Source organism: Lonchura striata, chromosome 5, assembly GCF_050655825.1.
Source record: "Lonchura striata isolate lonStrDom1 chromosome 5, ASM5065582v1, whole genome shotgun sequence".
Lineage (NCBI taxonomy): Eukaryota > Metazoa > Chordata > Aves > Passeriformes > Estrildidae > Lonchura > Lonchura striata.
The window spans coordinates 2,728,614-2,753,685 of NC_140707.1; the positions used below are offsets into that span (position 1 = coordinate 2,728,614).

General features: G+C 51.3%; 1 protein-coding gene across 1 annotated transcript; it reads right to left on the reverse strand.

Moving 5' to 3' along the window:
- Window positions 1-17,889: 17,889 nt before the first annotated feature.
- LOC144248779 (olfactory receptor 14J1-like) lies at window positions 17,890-19,160 on the reverse strand. The gene has a single exon (XM_077790774.2). The coding sequence runs from the start codon at window positions 19,143-19,145 to the stop codon at window positions 18,213-18,215; it is 933 nt and encodes a 310-aa protein (XP_077646900.2). The 5' UTR covers window positions 19,146-19,160; the 3' UTR covers window positions 17,890-18,212.
- Between the last annotated feature and the right edge of the window lie 5,912 nt (window positions 19,161-25,072).

Consider the following 25,072-nt stretch of genomic DNA (forward strand, 5'->3'; position numbering starts at 1 on the left):
GAATTGCCTCTGTTGTTGGTTTATTAATGTTTGGGATTTGTTTGCATTTTCAATACAAGTGACTTGTGGGAAGAGCAAATCTTCCTCAAGGCATTTTATGGAGGGTTAAATTTGATTTCTGCTGAGTTTGTTTTGTCCAGTGCTCAGAGGATGCTCAAGGGGTCTCTGGTTTTGGTTTGTCCCTAATTTTCTTCCAATTTGTCTTTATCACTTAAAAGCACTTGAAAAATAACTAAAATTGTTATTGACCAGAGATGTCAGAAGTCCCACCATTTAAGAGGTATTTGAGGTGGAATTTACTGTTTGGGAACATATTCTGGAGGATTTGTGGGATCTTGGGGGATATCTGGTAGTATTCTCCATATCTTTGCACTCCAAATAACAAGGTGGATTTGTCTGTCACCTCAAAATGACTGAATCCCACTGGAAACCCCTCAATCTAACCCCAAAATTGCTCAATCCCACCTCAAAATGGCTGGTTCCCACCTCAGCCCCATGCCAAAATTACTCAATTCACAGTCTCAAGGATGAGATGGGGTTGGAAGGAGATTGGGAGAAGTGAGATCCAAATTTGAGGTTGTGGGATCAGAATTGTGTGGGGCTGGGTGGTTGTGATTTATTTTGATAATAAATAAAACGATCAGAATTATTGATTTCTGTCCCATTCATTTTCTGTCAGTTCTGGTTTGCTTTTCAGAGTGCTGCCTTCTCAGCTGATTTTGTGACCTCCTGTCCCAGACTGAAAAGCAAGATGTGTTCTATTTGCCATCTGCATGGCAGTTGTCCTGTGTTAAGTGGGCAGTTTTCCTTATCTCTTCCACAATCAATCCTCCCTCAGGGGAGACATCTGCTGATAATGGGCTATTGAATGTCACAGCATGACTGATAAGAACTGTTGTGAGATGCTCCACCCAGAGGGAGGAGCCAAGCATTCCTACCTGCATCCAGTCTTGAGATTCTGGCCCACCAACACAGCTTTTCTGGGCTGGATTTTCCAGAGGAACAGCTGCCTCTTGCACTGCCTCTTCCGGAGAAGACACTCTTCTCTACAGGATCACTACTCCAACAGAACCACACCTATCACTCCAGGAGGACTGCAGCCACAATTCCAATTGGACTGTGACCAACAACCCGTTCAACAGAGTGTCAGGTTGTATTCTGGCTCTCTCAGTGTTGTTCTGGTTCACTGCATTGTTCATATTTTCATCTTCTTCCCTAATAAAAAACTGTTATTCCTCCTCCCATATTTTTACCTGAGAGCCCCCCTTAATTTCAAATTTATAACAATTCAGAAAGAAAGAGCCTACATTATTTCATTTCAGGGGAGGCTCCTGCCTTCCTTAGAAGACACCTGTCTTTCCAAACCCAAACACCTCCTTTCTCTCCTGCCTTCCTTTGCCTGCTCTGTTTCTCTCTCAGTGTCTCCCTTGAGCCAGGGAAGCTCCCACCAAAGACCCTGCCCTGATTTAATTCCCAATCCATGAGATGCAACAACCATGGGTGAAGTTAGGAAGGCTGGTAGTGAAATGTCACTGTAGGATCTTGCTCCACTTGGATTGTGGCTCCTAGTTAAGAGCTTTGCCTTCAAGAGCAGGAACATCTTTTCCTGTCTGGGAACTGGAATTCCAGCCCCTGGGAGTGTGTGCCATGGATCCCAGAGGGGCATTCCCGAGGCTCCCAGGGTTCTGCTCCTGCCGTACCTCCCAAGGAGCTCTGCAGGGCAGGGGACAAGGTGCAGCAGCTGTGTTGGTGCTCAAGTGCCACAACGGCCCCTGGTTCCAGGAGTTTCTGCACTGCCAACAGCGGTTCCTGGGTTCCATGATGCCCTGCTGTATCCCCATGGATATTTGGTGCCATGAAGTTCTTCAGTGTCACAATGCCCACCTCGCTCCATGAGCTTCTGCAGTGTACAAATGCGCTCCTTGGACGAGCAGTGTCACCATGGACCATTGGCTCCATGCAGCCCCGCTGGGTCACCATGGACTCCTTGGTTCCATGAGGTTCTGGGGGTGTCTCCATGGTCTCCTTGGATCCACAGTGTCACAATGGACCACTGGATCCACGTGGCCCTGCTGTGTCACCATGGCCCCTTGGTTTCATGGGTCCCCAGGGTCACAATTGACTCCTTGCTTCCATGTCACACCCTCAGTGCCAAAATGGCCAATTTGTTCCATGTGGAACACAAAAGATTGATAGAAACATTGAGCAAATCCTGCTTAACACAGCTAGGAACATCTGTTTGCATTCCAAAGAGAGGTTAAAGGTGAGGCTGGCACCAGCAGCTTCCATCTGCAACAGAGATCCAGGGAAAGGACAGGGACAGATAATTCAGCTGGGAGACTCAGAGAATTCTGCTTCCAGAGATCAGCTCTGGTCATACTGTCCCTTGTAGAAAGGTGACACCACTCCAGGCAGCCTGTACTGAGCAGGTGGCTCCTGAGTGGGGTTTGTTGTTTAGGAAACCTGCTCAAGCTTTTCCATTCTTTCTTTCTCAACAGGAAAACTTCTCCTGGACGTGTGTGCAAGCAGAGCCCTTAGGAGAGCAGGTGGGACATGGTGTAATGGGCTGGGACATGGAGCTGCAGAGCTCAGGGACAAGGTTCTGCTGCAGGGCACAGGGATGTCAGTGCCAGGTGGGCAATGTCAGACATGGTGAGGCTGGGGGTGAGGAGCAGCTTGTCCAAACAGGGTCAGCCCTCAGGGGGCTCATTCTTCTACATGCCCAGACCTCCTAAGGAGACAGTGAGCATCAAGATCACTTCTATCAGCTCTTCTCTGAACTGGAAAATAAAAAATACTCTGTTAAAATAAATAATTAATGTTCCATTAAATCTCTTTTCTTAAAGGATCTTTAAACTGACTCCAATCTGCTGTACAGGGCCTGAAAACTTGTAGACAATTGCAGGAAGAGGAAGCCCGCCCCACCGAGGGCTTTGTGTACTTTAATGAGCCCTACAATGGATCTTCAGCTGAGTCCAGGACCCTCAGGCACTGAGAGAAAGCTGAAGAAGCTGCTCATGAAGTCAGGAGCAAAACTCCAAGTCCCTTGGAGCATCACAGAGCCCCAATGAGGGCAGGGACTGCCAAAGGCTCCCAGGGACTGGTGAGAGCAGATCCTTGAGGCCAGGATTGCAGGGAGCCCAAGGCTCAGAGCAGGGAACTGCAATGCTGAGCAAGGCCTGGGCTTGCTGGGGGAAGCAGAAAGGCCAAGCCCTGAGCCCAGCCAGGCACAGCAGGGCCTGTCCCTCACGGGTGGCTCGGGGCTGTTTGTGGGGCAGGGGGATGTGAGGGGCAGCAAGGACAAATGCCAAAAATCTGCAACCCCTGCCAGTCTCCTCAGTGAGGGGCACGGGAGATCCAAGGTACAGCCCCTCTGTCGTGGTTTGACACAGAAAGAGAATTTTTTTCCCGAAGGAAGAGGTCAATTTAGATATTGACCAATTGAAGTTGAACACGCCTCTGAGAACACAGAGGAGTTAAAAGCAGAATTCCCAGGGGAACTCGCTCTCTTTGGTTCTGGTCAGCGTGCAGTGCAAACTCTCCCCTGCCCAGCCACGAGCTGGGTGGGAGAGGGGAAGCCCCATGGCCTGAAAGGTAGGTCCCAAGGGTGGTGGAAGGACTGGAACCGGGCTGGCCCCTGCAGATGGAAGGGTGGAAGAAATCTGGGATATCTCCATTCCCCCCCCCACCCCAGAGTTTCTCTCCCGAGAAGGAGAGAGAAAAGAGACAGTGGCAGTCAGCGGCGGGGGGAAGCTGCAAGGTGCCCAGTTGCGTGGGAGTTGCTGGATGTCCGGGCATCGAGCCATCCCTGGGAGTTCGGACTTTTAACCCTTCCTTGAGAAATGAAAGCTTGTGAATTTTTCCTTCCCCTCCTCGGTTTGAAAGAGAGGAAGAGGGACACCTTGGACCCTGGGATGTTAGAAGGAGGAATTCTAGATGGGAGGGGGACAAGGAGTGGCTTTTGGCTGGACTTTTCCGTGTTAGCCACAACCTGAACCAATCTTCTCCTTCAAGAGGGACTGTGTTTTGGGAGGATGCCAGTGAGTCAAGAGACCTGCTTCGGCTGGGAAAAAGACAAAAGTGAACAGAGAAATGTTAGGGGGTTTGTGGTGTCGCCCCCTTGTCCTGGAAAGGAAAGAGAAGAGAAGAAGATCTCTGCTCTCGAGCCCTCGGCCCCAGGGGAAAATGGGGGGGACTGTGGTCCCAAACAATGAAAAACTGAACTGTTGTTTTCTCCCCTCTTGGCAGGGCATCCTTGAAAGGAAAAATCCTAAAAGCAGTCTGTCCATCCATGCATTGGTGGTGAGAGCACTGTGCATGGAAAGGAGAAGGGTCACCATGGCAAACTTTTTCTCTGGGCGGTGCCATGTGTGACATGGAAACACAGGATGTGGAGTGTGTTTCTTGGGGGGTCTGTGGCACAGGGGAGACTCTGTTCCCTCGATGGACTGAGTATCGATTGTTTGGAGGGTGGAAACCTGATTGGGGTCCAGATTGTGTCTCACTGTGGTTTGTTGGAGTTGGGTGGTGGGGGGAGGAATGTTTTGCAAGGTTTTCATTTGATCTTTGTGTGCTTTTTTTTTTCCCTTCTTTAGTTTTCTCTTTTCTTTTGTAGTAGTAGTTTAATAAAGTTTTTTTCTGTTATTAAGCTTGGGCCTGCTTTGCTCTGTTTAGCTTCCACTTCACATCATTCAAGGGAGGGATCACATTTTCATGGGGGCACTGGCATTGTGCCAGTGTCAAACCATGACAGCCTCCGAGGAAAGTTCCTTCTGTGGGCCCTCCAGAGGTGCTGCCCGAGCCCAGGGACAAAGGCCTGGGTGCCTCTGTCCCTGCCCAGCCCTGCCCAGCCCTGCCCAGCCCTGCCCATCTGTCCTGGGGCTGTGCCCCCTGTGCACGCTGCTCCTCTGCCCTGGCCGGCTGCACTCGCCCATCCCACTGTGCCCCAGCATTTCTCACCCAGCGTTTCTGTGCCCTCCCTGGGCTTCCTGCACTCAGCGCTGCCGGCTCCTGGCACACACAGCCAGGCCAGGAGCCCACCCTGCCAAGGGCCTTTGGAGCTGGGCGGTGGCTGCGATGGCTTCTGAGCTCAGCAGCTGCTCCTGGGATGGCTCCATGGAGACCCAGCCCAGCAACGCTGCTGTGCATATTCCCTGCTGAGGGTCACACACCGGCGGGGCACATTCCCTGGCTGCAGGATTCGTGCCCGACCCAAGCACTGCTCTTATGGCTCCAGCACTGCTTTCCAGCAAACACAGGGGAAGGCAAACTGTGTGTAGCTCATGGTATGTTAGAGTGTCTAAAACTTGGTAAGTCACCAGTCTTAGAGGTGACATGCATTTGGAATTTATAAGATGGAGAACAAGATGGAAAAGGGGAGCATAGAAATAAATAGGGGAAAATATTTCAGATTGTTTCTTTTCATTTTCATTTCACTTCTGGAAAGCTGTTTTAGTTTTTCAGGAATCTTCTCCATAGTCCTCTTTGCTCTTCTCAAGAACCCTTCCTGGAAAATGAGGTCGAGCTCCTGTCACAGGATGTGCCACCAACTGCAGCTTCTCTTGGCTTTCCACACCCTGTGTGCTGCTGGACTCTTGCAGCAGAGCAGGACAAAGGTTTGGATAAGTTGACAGCTTGTGCTTTCTTTAACTGGTGGACTGGGGAGTTGTGCTGGGGGTAACGTTTTCATTGTTACTGTTGTAGGCTATGAAAACAGGAGGTGGTACCAGGAATTGTTAGGAAATACAAACCTGTCTGAATTCAGAGAAATAATCTCAAGCCTGCAGCCCAAAGTGGAGAGTTGTGTAATAATAATAACTCCAGCCTGTCAGTGGACATCTTGAAAATGATCTGGAATGTGAAAATGCTCTGATAGAGGGAGTTTGTTTCTGAGTTCAGTGTAGATGATTCCACATCTGGTGCATTGATGCATAAATCAAGAGTACAATCAGTTCCTGATAAGCACTAGAACAAGCTGGACCTCTCAGAGTAGCCGACTGAAAGAATCTGAAAAGGAGAAATGCAGGCAATGACTCGGTGAACCTTGCCTGGAAGAAAGGTGTTTTTCTTCTAATAATTACTAGTCCATTCCCATGGCTTTTGGCTTTATTAACAAGCACATTTCCATCCCAGATTCACCATGAAATGAGAAGCCTGAGCTTGTGGAAGTGCCTGAAAGATGCCCTGTTCCTCTGCAGGGACACTCAGGCTGGAGCAGGAGCCAGAGCCCACTCTGGGGAAGCCTCCTCTGAGCTGGAATTTGTGCTGTGCTGGGAGAGGAGGAGGAGGGGGAGAAGGCTGGATGCTGTGTGGCAGGAGCAGGAGGTTTGGGCCGCAGGACATTCCGTCTGCGCCGCTGCCCCGCAATGGGCGGCCGTGCCCGGGGCTCTGGGCCTGGCCCCGCGTGCGCTGAGCTCCCTGGGCTGGGCTCAGGCTCCCGCTGGGACTGGGCACAGGCTGGGCTCTCACTGTGCTCACCAGCAGGGAAAACACATCTGGGCTTTGACATTTCCTGCTGCTGGGAAGAATAATTGAAGCAAATTGAGAAGTTCTGGTTTCTGTTTCTCCTGGTGGATGTTTAAATTTAGTTCCACACTGCAGAGGCAATTTCTGTAATGGCCTCTGTCAGTTTATTCTATTTCATCAGCACCAGCAACAGGGCTGTGTTCGAGTACTGCAAATGTGACCTGTGTGGCTTTAATTCCCCTCACCTTAGTGCTCAGGAACTGGTGGGCATTCCAGTATCTGCTGATCTTTATGCCTGCAACAAAAATACTGACTTTGCTGTCATGAAAGCACTGTGGGTAGCACCAACTGAAAGAGGCACTTGCAGTTTTATGGATAAAATTCAGGTGGTAAGTAGCAGGGCAAGAGCAGCCGTGATCTGCAATTCCCAAGGCGAAGGCAGCAGCAGCCTCCTGCTGTCAGCTCAGGGTGAGTAAAACAGCGCTGAAAACAGCGCTGGAGCCCGATCCTTCCTTCCCCTGGGGGCTGGCTCGGGGCAGCACAGGCGGGCCCTGGGGAGCCAGGGCTGTGTGCGGGTGCTTGTTGCTCTGCTCCAGAGTCCATCTGGAAAAGCCCTCGGCAGCCGAGGCAGGAGCAGGCGGGAAGGGGCCGGCGCTGCTGCTGCTCCTGCCGGGAGCCCCGGCCGGGCCGGGCCGGCGCCCGCTGTGCTGCGGCTGCTGCTGCTGCCAGAGCCGGGCGGGGTCGGGACAGGGACGGACACGGCACAGCAAAGGCCGGGGCTGCAGGGCTGCTGGTGCTCGGCCAGCGCCGGCACAGAGCTTCAGCCCGCAGCCAGCCCAGAGCGAAAGGCTGGGAAAGGCTCCATTCCAGCCGTTCTTTGCTCGGCACTGGGAAGGGACTGAAATTAAAGGAGAACAGCAGGGCCCGACCCCTTCTCCTTTGGGAGGAGCCCCACGGCTGGGGCTGTGAGGGGCCATGAGGGGCTGTGAGGGGCTGTGAGGGGCTGTGAGGGGCCATGAGGGGACATGAGGGGCTGTGAGGGGCTGTGAGGGGCCGTGAGGGGACATGAGGGGCCATGAGGGGCTGTGAGGGGCTGTGGGAGGCCAGGCACCTCATGGAGCCAAGGATCCATTGTGACACTGCAGATCCAAGGAGATCATTGCTGACAGCACTGAACCTCATGGAACCAAGGGGCCATTGGCACAGCAAGGCCTTGTGTAACCAAAGGGACCATGGTGGCACTATGGAACCTCATGGTACCACAGGTCCATTGTTACACAGCAGCCACAGCAGGGCCGCAGAACCAAGGAGATCATTGTGACACTACACAACCCCATGGAATCAAGGTGTCCATGTTACACTATTGAACCTGATGGAACCAAGGGTCCACTGTGACACTGTGGAAACAAGGAGACGGCTGTTGGCAGTACAAAAGCTCATGGAACCAAAAGTTCATTGTGGGGACTCATGGAACCATGGAGACCATTATGTGACATGGGCAGTGGGGAAAAAGGCACACAATCAATATGATTGATAGCAAGCTCCAACTTTAATCAAAAAGCCACTTAGCTTATATAGGTATTCTACAAGCATAATCAGCAGTAAGATCTCATTAGTTAATTTACAAAGGTCTTTGTTTTATTTCTCCTATATGCAGTTACAGCTGCAGACAAGTTTCTCAAGCTAAGTTCTCATCTCTAAGTCACGTCTTCCAAGGACATTTCATCTTTGTTGAACATATCTTGTCTTACAGCCTGTTCTTGTACAAGCATATCTTCAAGGCTATGCCTGGCCTTATTATCTCATTCCTAGACCTTGTACAGAATGTGGTTTCCCAGGCCTAGACACAGAGCCTGGTTCCCAAGCTCTGTTCCCGGGTCAGACACAGCCTGATTCTGGGGTCTTAAACAGAGGTTTTTTGAAACAAGTATTCCATAGAATCATGGCCTTGTTCCAACAACCATTCTCCAAAAATTATGACATTTCAGGACTCACTGGAACCAAAGGGGCCATTGTGACACTGCGGTGACTTGTATAACCAAAGGGTCATTGTAGCATGGCATGGCCTCATGGAATCAAGGGGATCACAGTGACAATGTGGGGCTCCATAAGGGGCCGTGGGGCTCCATAAGGGCCCGCGGGGCTCCATAAAGGGCCATGGGGCTCTATAAGGGGCTGTGGGTCTCCATGAGACCACGGGGTCATTCTGATTGTGGAACCAAGCACACCATTGTTACACTATGGGGCATCATGGTACCAAGGAGGCCATTGTGAAGCATGGGGGAACCTGCTGAGACTATGGTGACACTTCAAGGGACACCATGGAACTGCAGGGCCTCATGGAACCAATGAGACCATTGTGACATGGCCCAGCCTCATGGGAGCAAGGGGCCCTTGTGACACTGTGGGGCCTTGCAGAACTGAGGGGCCATGGTGACCCTGTGTGGCACCATGGAACCCAGGAGAGCTCTGTGACACTGCAGGGCTCTGTGGCACTGAGGACTCATGTAACAGTGAGGAGCCCAATGGAACCAAGGATCCATTCCGTACTGCAGGGCTTCAGGGAACCAAGGTGCCAGTGTGACACTGTGGAACCAATGAGACCATTGTGACACTGCGGGGCTCCATGGAACCAATGAAACCATTCTGACACTCCGCGTCCCCATAGAACCCAGGGGCCATTGTGACACCACAGGGCCTCACAGAACCAAGGCAACCACTGTGACACTGCCAGGTCTCATGGAAGCAAGGGGCCATTGTGACACTGCTTCCCCATGGAAGCAAGGGGCCAGTGTAACACATCCAGGCCTGGTGGAACCAAGGGGCCATTGTGACCTTGGGGAACCCAACAGAACCAAGGGACCATTTTGAGACTCTGTGACCTCATGTAACCAAGGGGCCATTGTGGCATTTTCCCATGGAAACAAGGAAACCATTTTGACACTGCAAGGCCTCATGGAAGCAAGGGGCCATTGTGCCACTGTGGAGCCAAGGAGACCATTGTGATATCACTGGGCCTCATGGAAACAAAGATCTGTTGCAATCCTACAGGCCTTCATGGAACCAAGGAGAAATTGTGATGCTGCAGGGCCCCAAGGATCCAAGAACATGGAACAGGTCTGGCTGGCTGGGCCTCCAGGGGTTGCATGACTGGTCCAAGTGACCTTAGTGTGTTGAGGGTTGTTTCTCATCTGTCCCTGAAACCCTAGAGTTCCATGCTTTCCTTCCTGTGGGAAGAACTGTCCTTCTCCTCCAGGGGTTCATGGCTGAAATTAGGATTATTCCTCTAAATTTGATTATATCCAAGGATTATTCCCATGTGAAAGCTGCCAGGACAGACAGCTCTGGGCTGGCCTTGGCCTCTTTGGGGCCACCTCTCATCTGCCTTCAAAACACTGGGGGCTGTGCCTTTTCTTCCCATGGAAAAAAAATATCTTTCATGGCCAAAATTGAGAATCCACCTCCAAAATTCCTTATATCATGGACAGCTCCCAGACAAAACCTGCCAGGACTGTCTAGGTTCCCTGGGCCAGGTCTCATATGCATTTCAAACACTGGGGCTGTGTACTTTCCTTTGTATGGAACACAACTGTCCTTCTTGTCCCAATGCCCATAGTCAAAAGTGGGATTTGGCCTCCCAGATTATATCTATCCAAGAATTCTTCCCTGAACCCAGGTCTGGCTGGCAGGTCTGGCTGCCTTGCCCTCCTTGGGGCTGCCTCTAATCAGCCTTTGAAACACTGGGACTCCACCCTTTCCTTCCCATGAGAGCTGTCATTCCAGTCCAGGAACCCACAGCTGAAATGGAATTCCAACCCTAAAACTCCCCATATATCCGAAGGCTGCTTTCAGACAAAAGCTGCAGGTACAGACAGGTCAGACTTGCCTTGGCCTCTGGTGACAGCTTCACATCAGCCTTCAAAGCCCTGGGGCTCTGTGGTTTCCTTCCTATAGAAAAGAACTGTCCCTCTTGTCCAGGCGTTCTTGGCCTCAGGCACTTCACCACTCTACAGGGACAAAGGAGCTCTGTGCTCAGTGGGGTGGAGACAGAGGAGAGCAGAGGAGAGCCCTGGGAAGGATTGAAGGGTGATTGCAGAGATGGTGGATCCTTCTGACATAGCAGAGAACAGCCAGAGCAAGAAAGAATTAATGCCAAGGGCAGCTGGAGAGGCCCAGACCGGACAGCAGGAGAAAGGAATTTCCCTCCCAGGGCAGGGCTGTGGTGCAACACAACTCCAGAAGGAGCCTGGAGCAGCCCAAGGCTTTGTGTGGCCAGGCAGGGGCAGCAGGAGGCAGAGCTGCCAGCAAAGGAAGGGCCAGCGAGGTGGGGCAGCCGGGGGTGACGACAGCCTGCAGGGACAGAGGCACAGGGCAGGGACACCGTGGGACAGCCTGGGCTGCAGAGGGCTCAGGGATGTGCAGCAGCTGCAAGGCCCTGACAGAGCCAGCCTGTGCAGCCCTTTGGCCATGGCTGCTGGCCCTGGGCCTGAGGCCACGAGGGGACAAGTGACCCTTGCAGCCCTGGGGCCTCAGTGCCTCCTTGTCCCTGCTCAGCAGCCTGGCAGGGGCCGCCCCATGGTCCTGCCCTTGGCACTGCACATCCCCACATGCCAGTGCCCATCCCGGGAAGAGCCCTGAGCAATGAGGGAGGGACAGGATCTGCCTTGCCAGGGGCTGGGGCTCAGGCCTGGGCCCTTTTCATTCCTGAAACACATCCAGGTTTGCTCAGCACCAGAGACACCTTTCCCTTGCTTGTCCCCAGCTGTCACCAGTGCCTCCAGTGTTCTGCTCTGACTGGAACCTGGGGACACTTTCTCAGTCCTGTTCCTGACAGGGATATTTTCAAAGTACAAGAACTTCGGAGTTTCAATGTAACTGAGGTCTTGAGGGTTTTGTGACATCACTGAGGCAATTGTGACATCACAGAGCTGGCTGTGATGTCACAGAATATGGTGTGAGGCCATAGATCAGACTCTGCCATCATCGAGGGTGGCTCTGTGGCATCAGAGAGAGGGTTGTGACATCACCAGGTGGCTGTGACATCATAGAGCAGGCTGTGTCATTGCAGGGTGACTTTGTGACATCATGGAGTCTTCTGTGACATCACAGCACTGCTGTATGGCATCACAGGGTGACATCATAGAGCTGGATCTATGACATCACAGAGGCTGTGTGACATCACAGAGATGTCTGTGTGACATCACAGAGAGCTGTGTGACATCAAAGGAACAGTGTGACATCACAAAAAATATCTTTATGAAATCGCAGAGATGTCTGTGTGACATCAAAGGAACAGTGTGACATCACAAAAAATGTCCTTATGAAATCGCAGAGATGTATGTGTGACATCACAGAGATGTCAGTGTGACATCACAGGGACAGTATGACATGACAGAGATGGCTGTGTGATGTCATGGGGGTGTGACATCACAGATAAGTTTGTCTGACTTCACAGGAGTGTATGACATCTCAGGGGCTGTGTGACGTCACAGGAAGGCTGTGTAATATCACCATGCTCTTTTAAATGCTTTAAAGTTATTTTTAAGGTTTTCTATGCCTCCTAATGGTATATATGTCTTCTAGATTTCTCATACACTGTTCATGTAAATACTAATTGCTGTACATTCTTCTTTATAAGAAGGGAGAAATGCTGGACTGTTAGTTTAACCAGTGAAGTTAGAGAAGTAGCAATTACATCCTCCAATCCACTGCCACTGTGGACATTGTGACACTGTGGGGCCTTTGAGACCAAAGGACCAGTGTGACACTGTGGGGCACCAGGGAACTATGGAGGCCATTGTGACACTGAGGGGACTCATGGGATCATGAGGACCATTGATACACTATGAGGCCCCACGGAATAAGCAAAGCATTGTGACACTGGGAGTCCTCACGGCACCAGTGAGACCATTGTGACCCCCTGGGTGACCACAGAACCAAGAGGACCATTGTGACACTGTGGGCCTCGTGAAACCAAGAGGCCTTTGTGGCACTGCAGGGCTGTGGAACCAAAGGTCCATTGTGAAATTGTGGGGCCTTGTGTCATCAGCGCTCCATTGTGACACTGGGCAACCAAAGAAGATCATTGTGGCACCACAGGGCAGCATGGAACGTAGGGGCCATTGTGACATGATGGAACCCCATCAGGCCAAAGGTTCATTGTTATACTGCAGGGCTTTCTTTGGTTTGGAAAGACAGGTGTCTGCTAAGGAAGGCAGGAGCCTCCACTGTAATGGGAAAAAAAATGTAGACCCCCTCCCTCCGAATTGTTATAAATTTGAAACTAAGTGGGCTCTCAGGCAAAAATATGGGAGCAGGAATAACAGTTTTTTATGAGGGAAAAACATAAAAAGATAAAATAAGCAATGCAGTGAACCAAAACAACACTGACAGAGTCAGAATACAACCTGACACCCTCTTGGTCAGGGTGTTGACCACAGTCCGATTGGGAATTATGGCTGCAACCCTCCTGGAGTGTCAGGTGTGGTTCTGTTGGAGCAGTGATCCTATTGAAAAAGGGTGTAGTCTTCCTCTGAAGAGGCAGTGGAAGAGGCAGCTGTTCTTCTCAGAAAATCTAGCACAGAAAAAGCTGTGCTGGTAGGTCAGAGTCTCAAGACTATATATGCAGGTAGGAATGCTTGGCTCCTCCCTCTGGGCGGAGCATCTCACAATGGGATGCTGTCACTTTTCTCAGTCATGCAGTGACATTCAGTAGCCCATTAACAGCTGATATCTCGCCAGAGGGAGGGTTGGTTTGTGGAAGAGATAAAGAAAACTGCCCAAATAAGGGAAGATAACAGCCACACCTCTAGCAGATGGCAATGGAATACATCTTGCCTTGCAATCTAGGACAGGGCTGCAGGGAACCAAAGCTCCAGAGTGACACAGAGGGGCCTCCTGTCATCAATGGTCCATTGTGACACTGTGGAGCCGGGGGAGATCAGGAGACCTTTGTGACACAGCAAAGCCCCAGGGTCCAGACGTCCATTGTGACACTGCAGTGATAATGGAACAGAGGAGTGACGTGTCAGTGTGGGGCCTGGGGAACCATGGAGACCTTTGGGACACTGCAGGGCCTCATGGAATCATTGGGACCTTTGGGACACTGCAGGGCTGGCTGGAACCTAGGGGCCATTGCCACACTGTGGAAGCCCATCAAACCAAGAGCTATTGTGACACTGCTGGAGCCCATGGAATCAAGGCCCTGTTCCAAGGTGCCACTGTGACACTATGGGGCACCATAAAACCAAGGGAACCTGAAAGAGGTCTGGCTTTGCCTCCTGGGGACCACCTGAGTCGTCCAGCTGACCTTGTTATGTGGAGGGTCTCATCTGCTGCTGAAACACTGGGGCTCCCTGCTTTCCTTCCTATGGAAAAGAACTGTCCTTGTCCAAGTGCTCATGGCCAAATTTGGGTTCCACCTCCAACATGGCCTATTGTGACAGACTGGGGGAGATTGTTGGCTGGAAACATTTCATGTGTGGGGGAGGAAGGGGCAGGTCCAGCCCTGCCCTGCCCTGGAACCCCAGCCCTGCTCTGCCCTGGAATCCCAATCCCCTCAGAGCCTCTATCCCAGCCCAGCAGTGTCTGCCAGTCCCTGGCACAGCACAGGCAATGCTCCACAGCCACCTCTGGAGCCCCAGCCCAGCTCCTGAGTGACCAAATGACCCCAAGTCCCACCTGGGGGAAGGGCCCAGGAACACCAAGGGGTATTTAAGGCTGACCACAAGGCAAGTGCACATCTTGACCCTACCTCCTCTTGGAATTTCCATCTGAACATTGCTGGAATCCAAGAGGAGGTAGGGTCAAGATGTGCTTCTCTGTATTTTATTTTTCTCTCTTTCTGTATCTACCTCTTCTATTTCTGTACTCTTGCAAATATTGATTAACTTTAAATTGAACAGGCTTAGAGTTTGTGAAGTTGAATGGGCCAAGTTAATGCTTAGAGAAGTTTTTTTTATTGATTGAATGCCATATTAAAATGTTTGCCAAATTTTCTCTGATTTTTCTAAATTTCCTAGTAAAGGCTGTTTTGTTGTTCAGAGCTCCTGAGAAACTCTTGATAGTATTGCTCCAGTGCATCCAACTCAGAGGACACAAATTATTGTCATTCCTTTTAAATGTCTCCTTGAGAAAGTTTTTTAGTGAATGGGGCTCAGGGCTTGTCAGTCCTGCTTGGCACAGCCCAGGCAGGGCTTTCACAGCCCCATCCCACACCATTTCCCAGCTGGAGCCGCTGGTGCCTCTGAGTTCTGCTGCCCCAGCCCCAGGGACGCTCTCCTTGTCTGCCATTCCCCCAGGGTCTCTGGGCAGGGATGGCCTCAGTGGGGGCTGCTGACATCCTCAGACACTTGGAGGCTGCTGCTGAATTTTACTGCTCCAGAGGCTTCTTCAGCCTTCAGCTCTTCAGTTCAGGAATTCAGTGCCCCAGGGTTCATTAATATTCAGAACACCTTAAGGAATCAAGCCTCTGGAAACAATTTGATCTAAGTTTTCAAATCTTCTGCAGCTAAGTAGAATTCAGAAGTGTATTTGAAATATATTATATGTAGCAAGTCAGTGAGAAAAGATTTCCTAGGTCCTATTTAGGTTTTTTTTCCCCTTTTAATTCACTGTTATGTGCAATCTCCTATTGACACTGAATCCAAGCACCTCCTCATGCAATTTGAATAGATATGAAAATCAAATGTGGGCGTCAGAGGCTGCCTGGGGCACAGGGACCATGAAATAATCAAGTTTTCAATGATCTGTGAAAGAAGGAGGAGCAGCAACAAAATTTCCACACTGGAATTTAGGAAGGACAGCCTTTGGCCTATTTAGGATGCAGATTTGGGGAGTACTGAATCAGGTACTGATTTTTTAGGGGAAACAGCCCTTAAAAACAAAGGGGTCCAGGGAGAATGGACAGAGTTCCAGAAAGTAATCTTAAGGGGGAAGGAGCAGCCTGTACCAGTGAGGCAAAAATATGACCTGGTGAGGAAAATGACTGTCCTAGCTGCCCATGGAGACTTTGTGGGAACTCAGGGTAAAGAAGAATGTGCATCAACTTTGGACAGAAGGTCAGGCAACTTAACAAATGTTTAAGGATGTTGCTAGGTCATGCAGAAAATAAAGGAAAGAGGTGAAATCTCACTAAGAGATTAACCTGGCCACTTCTGTGAAAAATAATAAAAAATATTTTTATGAATAAATTAATAGCAAAACGTGGGATAAGGAGAACCTCAACTCTTTTTTGGATGCAGAGAAAAATAGAGTAAGTAAAGATAAGGAAAAGGCAAAACTATTTAAGACTTTGTTTGTCTCAACTTTCAATATACGGAGAGATTGTCCTCAGGACAAGAGTTCTCCTGAGCTGGTAGATGGGCACAGGGAGCAGAACAGCCCCCTGTAATCCAGGAGGAAACAGCTGGTGACCTGCTGAACCACTCAGATGCTCACAGGTGTATGGGATCAGATGGGATCCATCCTGAGGGGATGAGGGAGCTGGTGGATGAGCTCCCCAAAGCTGCTCCCCATCATTTACCATCAGTCCTGGCTCACCAGGGAGGTCCCAGAGCACTGGAGGTGCCAGTGTGAGCCCCCCAAGAAGGGCTGGAAGGAGGATCTGGGGAGCTCCAGGCCTGTCAGCCTGACCTCGGTGCTCGGCAAGGTTATGGAACAGATCACCTTGAGAGCCAGCACCGGGCACCCACAGGATGGCCGAGGGGTCAGAGCCAGCCAGCGTGGATTTAAGAGGGGCAGGTCCTTCCTGAGCAACCTGATCTCCTTTTATAACCAGGTGACCCACCTGTGGATGTGGGAAAGGCTGTGGATGTTTCCATCTGAACTTCAGCAAAGCCTTGGACACTGTCTGTGACAGCATTCCCTGGAAAAGCTGCAGCCCACGGCTGGGGCAGGTTCCCTCCTGGCTGGGAGATGGAAGAGCTGGCTGGAGGCTGGGCCCAGAGAGGGGTGGGGATGGTGCTGCACCCAGCTGGTGTCCAGTCCCTGGTGCTGTCCCCAGGGATCTGTGTTGGGCCCAGTCCTGTTTAACATCTTCACCGATGATCTGGGGGAGGGGATCGAGCCCACCATCCCCAGATTTGCAGGTGACACCAAGCTGGGTGTGAGTGTGGATCTGCTGGAGGGCAGGACAAGAAGACACAGCCTCCAGCTGCACCAGGGGAGGTTTGGGCTGGACAAGAGGAAGAAGTTGTTCACAGAAAGGGTGAGTGGGCATTGGAATGGGCAGGCCAGGGGGGAGGTGGCAGAGTCACTGTCCCTCTCCAGTGGCACTCAGTGGCATGGTCTGGGTGACAAGGCGGTATTAGGGCATTGGTTGGACTTGATGATCCCAAAGGTCTTTTCCAGCCTATTTGATTCTGTCATTCTGTGATGATTGGGACACTCTGGGGCCATTGTGACCCTGCAGGGCCTCGTGGAGCTAAGAGGACCACGGTGACACTGTGCAGCCCCATAGAACCAGGGCTCCACTGTGGTGCTCTGGGGCCAAATGGAACCAGGGAGTCCCTGTGACACTGGGTCCTGGTGGAACCACAGAGGCCATGGTGACACTGCGGGGCCTCGTGTGACCGAGGGGTTTCACCACTGTGACACTGCCAAACCAAGGAGAGCATTGGGAGAGTCCAGGGCCAAGTGGAACGAAGGGGCCCTTCTGACACTGCGGGGCCTCATGGAACCAAGGGGACACTGTGACACTGCAGGACCTTGTGTAACAAGGGCCACTGTGACACTCTGGGGCCTCAGGGAATTTGGAAGGCCGCTGTGACACTGTGTGGCCTTGTGAAAACAAGGAGTCCATTGTGACACTGAGGGGACTTGTGGAACCACAGAGAGCATTGTGACAGTGTGGGACCTCATGTGACCATGGGGCCTTTGTGACACCCTGGGGCCCCATGGAACCAAGGGGCCACTCTGAAACTGCGGCACCACGAGAACATTGTGACACTGTGAACCCCATGGAACCAAGGAGTCCATTGTCACATTTTGGGGTCCATGGAACCAAGGAGACCAGTGTGACAGTGCAGGGCCTGGTGTAACCAAAGGGACATTGTGACACGGAGGGGCCCCTTGGAACCAAGGACATCTTTGCAGATGACACCAAGCTGGATGGGAGTGTTGATCTCCTGGAGGGTAGGAGGGCTCAGCACAGGGCCCTGAACAGGCTGGATCCTGGGCCCAAATCCAACAAGGTGAGGTTTAACAAGTCCAAGTGCCGGGTCCTGCACTTTGGCCACAACAACCCCTGCAGCGCTACAGGCTGGGGACAGAGGGGCTGGACAGCAGCCAGGCAGAAAGGGACCTGCAGGGACTGATGGACAGCAGGCTGGACATGAGCCAGCAGTGTGCCCAGGTGTCCAAGAAGGCCAATGGCTCCTGATCTGGATCAGGAATGATGTGGCCAGCAGGAGCAGAGCTGCTGTGCCAGCACTGATCTGCCCCAGCTCTGCACACAGACATTGCTGCTGCAGCTCCAGAGAAGGCAACAAAATGACATCTTTGCAGAAAACTGTGCTGGGAGATCCTTTAGTTCCTATACATCCACTGAGAGCACAGCCCCTAATTGACACAGTGTGTGGCCACAGGGAAGGTGAAGAGAATCAAAATGAGAAATGGCACAAACCATGACATTTTTTGTCGACAATATTAAAATATAAAAAAAAAGGAAAAGAAGCTCCAGAGGAAAACAACAAGAAGTATCAAAGATGACTTTTATTACAAATGATTTGCCAAAATTGGCCAACTTTTTAATGTTCTTGAAACCATCCAGTCATCAGTCTCTTCAGTGCAGCCTTGAGCTCCTGGTTCCTCAGGCTGTAGATGAGGGGGTTCAGGGCTGGAGGCACCACCGAGTACAGAACTGACACTGACAGATCCAGGGATGGGGAGGAGATGGAGCGGGGCTTTAGGTGAGCAAACACTGCAGTGCTGACAAACAGGGAGACCACAGCCAGGTGAGGGAGGCAGGTGGAAAAGGCTTTGTGCCGTCCCTGCTCAGAGGGAATCCTCAGCACAGCCCTGAAGATCTGCACATAGGAGAAAACAATGAACACAAAACAACCAAATACCAAACAGGCACTAACAGCAATGAGCCCAAGTTCCCTGATGTAGGATTTGAAGCAAGACAGTTTGAGGATCTGGGGCACCTCACAGAAGAAGTGGCCCAGGGTATTGCCATGGCACAGGGGCAGGGAAAATGTATTGGCTGTGTGCAGCAGAGCATTGAGAAAGGCACTGGCCCAGGCAGCTGCTGCCATGTGGGCACAAGCTCTGCTGCCCAGGAGGGTCCCGTAGTGCAGGGGTTTGCAGATGGACACGTAGCGGTCATAGCACATGATGGTCAGGAGGGAAAGCTCTGCTGAGATGAAAAAGACAAAGAAAAAGAGCTGAGCAGCACATCCTGTGTAGGAGATGTTTATGGTGTCCCAGAGGGAATTGTGCATGGCTTTGGGGACAGTGGTGCAGATGGAGCCCAGGTCGCTGAGGGCCAGGTTGAGCAGGAAGAAGAACATGGGCGTGTGCAGGTGGTGGCCGCAGGCTACGGCGCTGATGATGAGGCCGTTGCCCAGGAGGGCAGCCAAGGAGATGCCCAGGAAGAGGCAGAAGTGCAGGAGCTGCAGCTGCCGCGTGTCTGCCAGTGCCAGCAGGAGGAAGTGGCTGATGGAGCTGCTGTTGGACATTTGCTGTGGCTGCACATGGGCACCTGTTCATGGAGAAAGGACAGTGAAGAGTTAGAGGAGATACCTGTAACCAAAATCAAAGCCATTTCCCATACACCCTCCTCTGTAGCACACACAGACCCATTTTGTGTTTAAGAGTTATGGGGATTTCATTATAATCTCCCCAATATTTTCCCCAGTATTCTTGGATATCGAAATCTCTGCATATCTATTTCCCGCAGGGAGAACAGAGCGAGTTCTATGAGGCAAAGTGAGGACTTGAGAGTGAGGGTGTATGCTTTGTCATTCTGACCTATTCAGATTTCCCTCGGCTTTACCCTTTATCAGCTGCAAGGTGATCACCTTCCCACATTTTCCCATAAAAACCCCCAGGTACTTCTGAGAGCAGATGGATCCACCACAGCCCAGCTCCACATTTGTTGCGAAGGACTCACATTGATCATTTCACCAACCCTACCACATTTTCAGTCTCAAAACACCTTTGCCTTCACCTATCAATCTTATCACTCAGAGATGCTCTAGGACAGGTTTGCACCCTGGATTGAAGCTCCCAGCTTGGACTGAAATCTCAGGGACACTTCCAAGTGTCCCTCTGATGGCACTGGATGAAGGGAGGTGCAGCTCCTTCCCTGGCTGCACTGCCAGCATTGCCCAGAGCCGGGCACTGGGGACAGCTGTGTCACCCTGAGCCAGCTGTGCCCCTGCCAGAGCCCCCAGTGCCGGGCAGCTGCTCCCAGCCCTGTGCTCTGCAGTGGGAACTGGGCCCGGGGCTGCAGAGCTGCCCCACGGCTCTGCTGCAGCTCTGCCTGCACAGGAGGGGCTGCACGCCTTGGAGCCCCGGCCCTGAGGGCAGAGGCTTGGCTGGGGCACAGGAGGGAGGGGGCTTGTGCAGAGGGAGGGGCTGCACTGGAGGGGATCCTCTGGACATCTCTAAACTCTCCCTGCCTCAGCATTTCTGGGATTCGTTCTCTCCCCTTCCCTGATCTTCTCTCTGCTTCCCGGAGATTTTCCTCCTGCAGCTATTTCCCTGTGCCTGATCTCTCCCTGCCAGCACTCCCAGACCCCAAATCTCTGTGCACTCTCCTTGGCCTGACAGAACCCTGCCTGTTTGCAGGGCACGGTCTGGGGGCAGGTTCTGTTTGCAGCTTGGAGAAAGGACAGCTCAGACTGAGCCTGATGGCTCCAGCAAAGGTGATGCTGCTGCTGTCCATGGGCAGAGTGGCTGAAAGCACAATAGGGATCTCCTGTGAACCTACAGATCACTAAAAGTAACAGTTCAGATGTCTCATGCACTTGTCAATATTCATAATCAACCTTTAATATTTATCCTTCTTTCCTTGCCTCTCTTCAATAGTAGACAGCTGACTACAAATTCTTAGGAAATTTCCACATTTTTATGAAAATCCTTGTCTTGGAAATATTCCATGACTAATCAGAAACCCTCAGTATGTCAGAACTACATGAGCATTTCACCTCCCCTGCACCAGAAACACTTAGTACTCACTGGGTCAGTGGGCATTGGGATGTTCCAGCTTTAGGAGATCTCTCCAGGAGCTGCAGCTGCATTGTCCTGCAGCCAGAGGTTCCTGTGCCAAGGGCTGGCAGTGATTCTGCCCCAGGCACTTCTCAGCCCCTTCCCAGCCCTGACTGATTGAAGCTCTCTGCGCCTCTCTGCTGTGCCCAGGCTGGCTGCAGGCAGTGCCCCAGCCCTGCTGGGCTGGGAGAAGAGCTGCTCAGCAAGAGAAATGTGCTTTTGAAGCTCTGCTTGGTTACCAGGATCACCCTCTGTGCCAGGAGCCCGGCCCAGCTCAGCAGCACAGACACAGCACAAGGACTTTAATGACCCTCTGGGGCTTTGTGCTCAGGCCCTGAACATCAGGCCCTGAGAGGGAGCTGCAGAAACCTCTCCAGAACTCAAAGTCACAATCCAACTCCAAAGTTTCTTGGACTTTTAATGGGTCCCACTGAGGGACATGACTGAGAAAGTGTCCCCAGGCCCCAGGCAGGGCAGAGAACTGGAGGCACTGATGCCAGGTGGGGACAAAGAGAAGCCAAGTCTTGGTGCCCTGGGGCACAGCAGGGTCTGTGCCACCAAGGGCTGTGAGGAGACACCTTGTCCTGAGGCCCTGGGGCCTCCTGGCACAGCCTCAGCCAGGCTGGGCACTGTCAGCCCCTGGTCCTGCCCTCAGCATCCCCCCCATGCCGACATCCCAGTGGGGTCAAGGATCTGCTGGAAGGAGTCCCTGGGGAGCCTTGGTCAGGAATGGTCCTGGGGCTCCTTCATGCTTCCATGGACTGCAGGATTTTCATAGGACTTTGGGTTTGGCTTTTGTCTTGCAGTTTCTGAGAGGTTTGTGCAATCATGGCCTCTAATTATCTGCTTTAATTAGTCCCTGGAGAGGCTTTGTCAGGAACAACGCTCAGTGGGCTCATTAATGCTTCAAAGTACTTCAGTTCTTTTAAGGTACTTGGTGTTTCCCTTTTGATACAGACTGTGTGAGAGGTTTGTGCAATCATGGCCCCAGTTATCTGCTTTAATGAGTCCCTTGGGAGCTTTGTACTGACACTCAGTGGGGCTCATGAATACTTTCAGATACTCAACTTTTTTCAGGGTCTTTGGATTTTCCTTTCCACACTGAGAAGTTTTTGTGCCGCTTTGAGTCTCTGAGAGGTTTTTGTGCCATCCTTTTTGTGCCTCCAATTCTGTTTTCCAAGGTGTCCATGTGGAGCCTGTGTTGGGCATGGACCTTAGTGGGTCCCATTAGTGCTTCAAGACTCCTTGGGGTTTCCCTCTGCATTTGACTCCTTGTAAGATTTGTGCCATCTCCTCTCAGGCCCTAAGCTTCCAGGGCTCAGCTCCAAATGCAGCATGGGGCTTATTAGGATCAAGCCAGTCCTGACAAACCATTGCTCAGCCTTGGTTTCCCTCTTATCTGAAGCAGTTCATCAGGAAGTTTCTGTGTTGGTTTTGGTTTGCCAATTTGAGATTTTTCAGTTAATGCATTCATTGATGTGGTGTGTTCAGTGTTGGCTAATTACCAGTGCACACACTAGAATATACTTACTCATTTCCTCCTCTGAGGTAGGATTAGGAAAATGGCAAAGTGGGATCAAACTTTAAGAGTAAAGTTTATTAACAGTAACTAAAACAATGAGTAATAAGCAGCAGATCAAGACTGTCAGAATACTTTCCTTCTCCATACAACCTGACAATGTAAAGAGACAAAACCTAAAATTTTCAGTCAGTTTACCACCTCTAGAATAGTCTGTCTTCACTTCATTTAGGGAGAGGTGTTCCTCTTGTTAATGTTATGGAGACTTCTCCACAACAAAACAGCTATCTCATGGCTTTTCATTTCCACCAATAACAGCTGCCTGGAAAAATCTGCAATTCTGAAGTCCCTCCCATTTTTTCACAGCCTTTCCCACAGCTGTGCTTATGGGCCATGTCAGCTAATGGGGTATTAGTTTCAAGATGAGCTGTTTAAGAGCAAAGGTTCTCTTCATCTATTTCTGAAATCATCTTCATCTCTGGGAACAGAGATCTTCCTCTCTCCCTGAGGGCACAGGGTCTCATCACTCTGCTCTTTGTCTGTTCATACTTCTCATAGGATCATAGCTACTGCAACATTTGCTTACTTTAGCATGGAGGCCTTTGCTGAAACAAGTCATCTCCCCATGCTTTTCAATGCCTTATTGGGAAAAAGAGAGTTTGATGTATCAATGACATCTTTCTCCACAGCTTTAGCAGAGGATTTCAGCCCCAAGATCAAGGCATCTCCTCATCCCTCCTATCTGGGACTCAACTTCCTCTTCCCTGCCCTCGGTGTGTCCATGTTGCTCCTCTGTGTGCCTGCCCTGTGTCCTTTTCTCTCACTGGAGGGAGGATGGCAGCACTGGCAGAGTCAATATCTCCCAGGGCTGCAGATGGTTCCGTGAGCCCGGCCGGGCTCATTGGCCAATTCTAAATTTGGTCATGGTTCCTGGACACGAAGACCCATTCTTTTCCTTAGGAATGAAGGAACAGGGCCGCACTGTTTTAGGTATAAATGAGAGGTGACCACCAGAGGACAAGGCCAGCCACAGCTGCCAGATTTTCTTCTGAGACATACCTTAGAATATAGGAAATACTTTCGGTAGAGTGTCAGTTTCAGCAATGGGCATCTGAAATGACAAAATATTCTTTTCCATACAAAGGAAATCATAGAGCCCCAGTGCTCCAGGAGCTAAAGAGAGGCAGCCCTTGACATCCCAAGATCAGCCAGACCTGTCAGGTGGCCCCTGGGAGGCCAAGCCAGACAGACCTGGTCCATGTTCCCTCACTTCCATGGGGCCCCACAGTGTCCCAATGGTCCCTTGCTTCCAGGAGGCCCTGAGGTGTCACAATGCCCCCTTGGTGACACCAGGCCCTGAAGGGTCAGAATGGTCTCCATGGTTCCATCAGGCCCCACAGAGTCATAATGGTCTCTGGGTCCATGAAGCCCCATGGTGTCACCATGGCCCCTTGGTTCCATGGGCTCCAGTGGTGCCACAATGATCCCCTTGGTTCCATGAGGTGCCCACAGTGTCACAGTGATCTCCATGAGAAGGAAAGAACCGAGCCCCAGTGTGGTGGGGGCAGCCACCAGAGGCCAAGGCCAGCCAGACTTGATGGTACTGGCAGATTTTGGCTGGGAGCAACCCTTGGATATATGGAAATTTGGAGGTAAAACCCCAGTTTTGCACATTCCTTTGTAGACAATAATGAGGGCTCTTTGCCATAGGAAGGAAAGCACCAAGTGTTTCAAAGGCAGATGAGAGGCAGCCCCCAAGAGGCCAAGGGCAGCCAGACCTCTCTCTCCTGGCTGATTCACTTGTGAAATCAACATCCTTGGATGTTTGGAATTTTGGAGGTGGAATTCCAGTTTTGGCCATGGGTGCCTAGACAGGACGAATTATTTTTTTCCTTTAGGAAAGAGAAGTGCAAAGTCCAAGTGTTCTGGAAGAAGATGAGAGGTGGCCACCGTAGGCCAGACCACCCAGACCTGTCTCTCCTGACACCTTTCGTCTAGGGGCTGTCCTTGGACACAGGGCATTTTGGAGGTGGAATCTCATTTTTGGCAATGAGCACCTGGACAGGAAGATGAGTTTTTTTCAAAGAATGAATGCACAAAGTCCCAGTATTTCAGAGGCAGATGAGTGCCAGCTCTCAGGAAGCCAAGAACAGCCAGACTTGTCAGTCCTGGCAGCTTTTCTCTGGGAGCTATCCTTGGATATAGGGACTTATGGCGACAAATGCCCCATTGTGGCCATGGGTGCCTTGTCGAGATGGATTTATTTGTTTTCCAATACGAAAGAAAAGCACATGATCCCAGTGTTTGAAATGCAGATGAGAGGTGCCCTTGGGTGGCCAAGGCAGCCAGATCTGTCTCTCCTGGCAGATTTAATCTGGGAACAATCCTTTAAATATAAGGAAATTAAGAGAACAAATCCCACTTTTGGCCATAGACCCCTGGAGGAGAAGGACAGTTTTCTCCCACGGGAAAGAAAGTCCAGAGCCCCAGTGCTTCAGGGGAGATGAGAAACAGCCCTTGAAATGCCAAGGTCAGACGGACCTGTCAGGTGGTCCCAAGGAGGCCCAGCCAGCCAGACCTGTTCCATGTTCCTTTTGTTGTGTGGGACCCCACAGTGTCACAATGGCCCCGTGCTTCCATGAGCCCTTGCAATGTCACAATGGCTTTGTGGTTCCACAAAGCCCTGATGTGTCACAATGGTCCCTCGGCTCCATGTGCCCTCGCTGTGTCACAATGGCTCTTCTGTGACACTGCGGCTGCACAAGGTCACCATGGACCTTTGGTTCCTTGGGGTCTCTGAGTTCACAATGGTCTCCTTGATTCCATGAGGCAGCACAGTGTCACAATGGCCCCTTGGTTCCATGAGGTTCTGCA

Bases quoted from the DNA above. Each gene is read 5' to 3' on its own strand.
- LOC144248779 (XM_077790774.2), bottom strand. From the start codon at position 19,145: ATGTCCAACAGCAGCTCCATCAGCCACTTCCTCCTGCTGGCACTGGCA.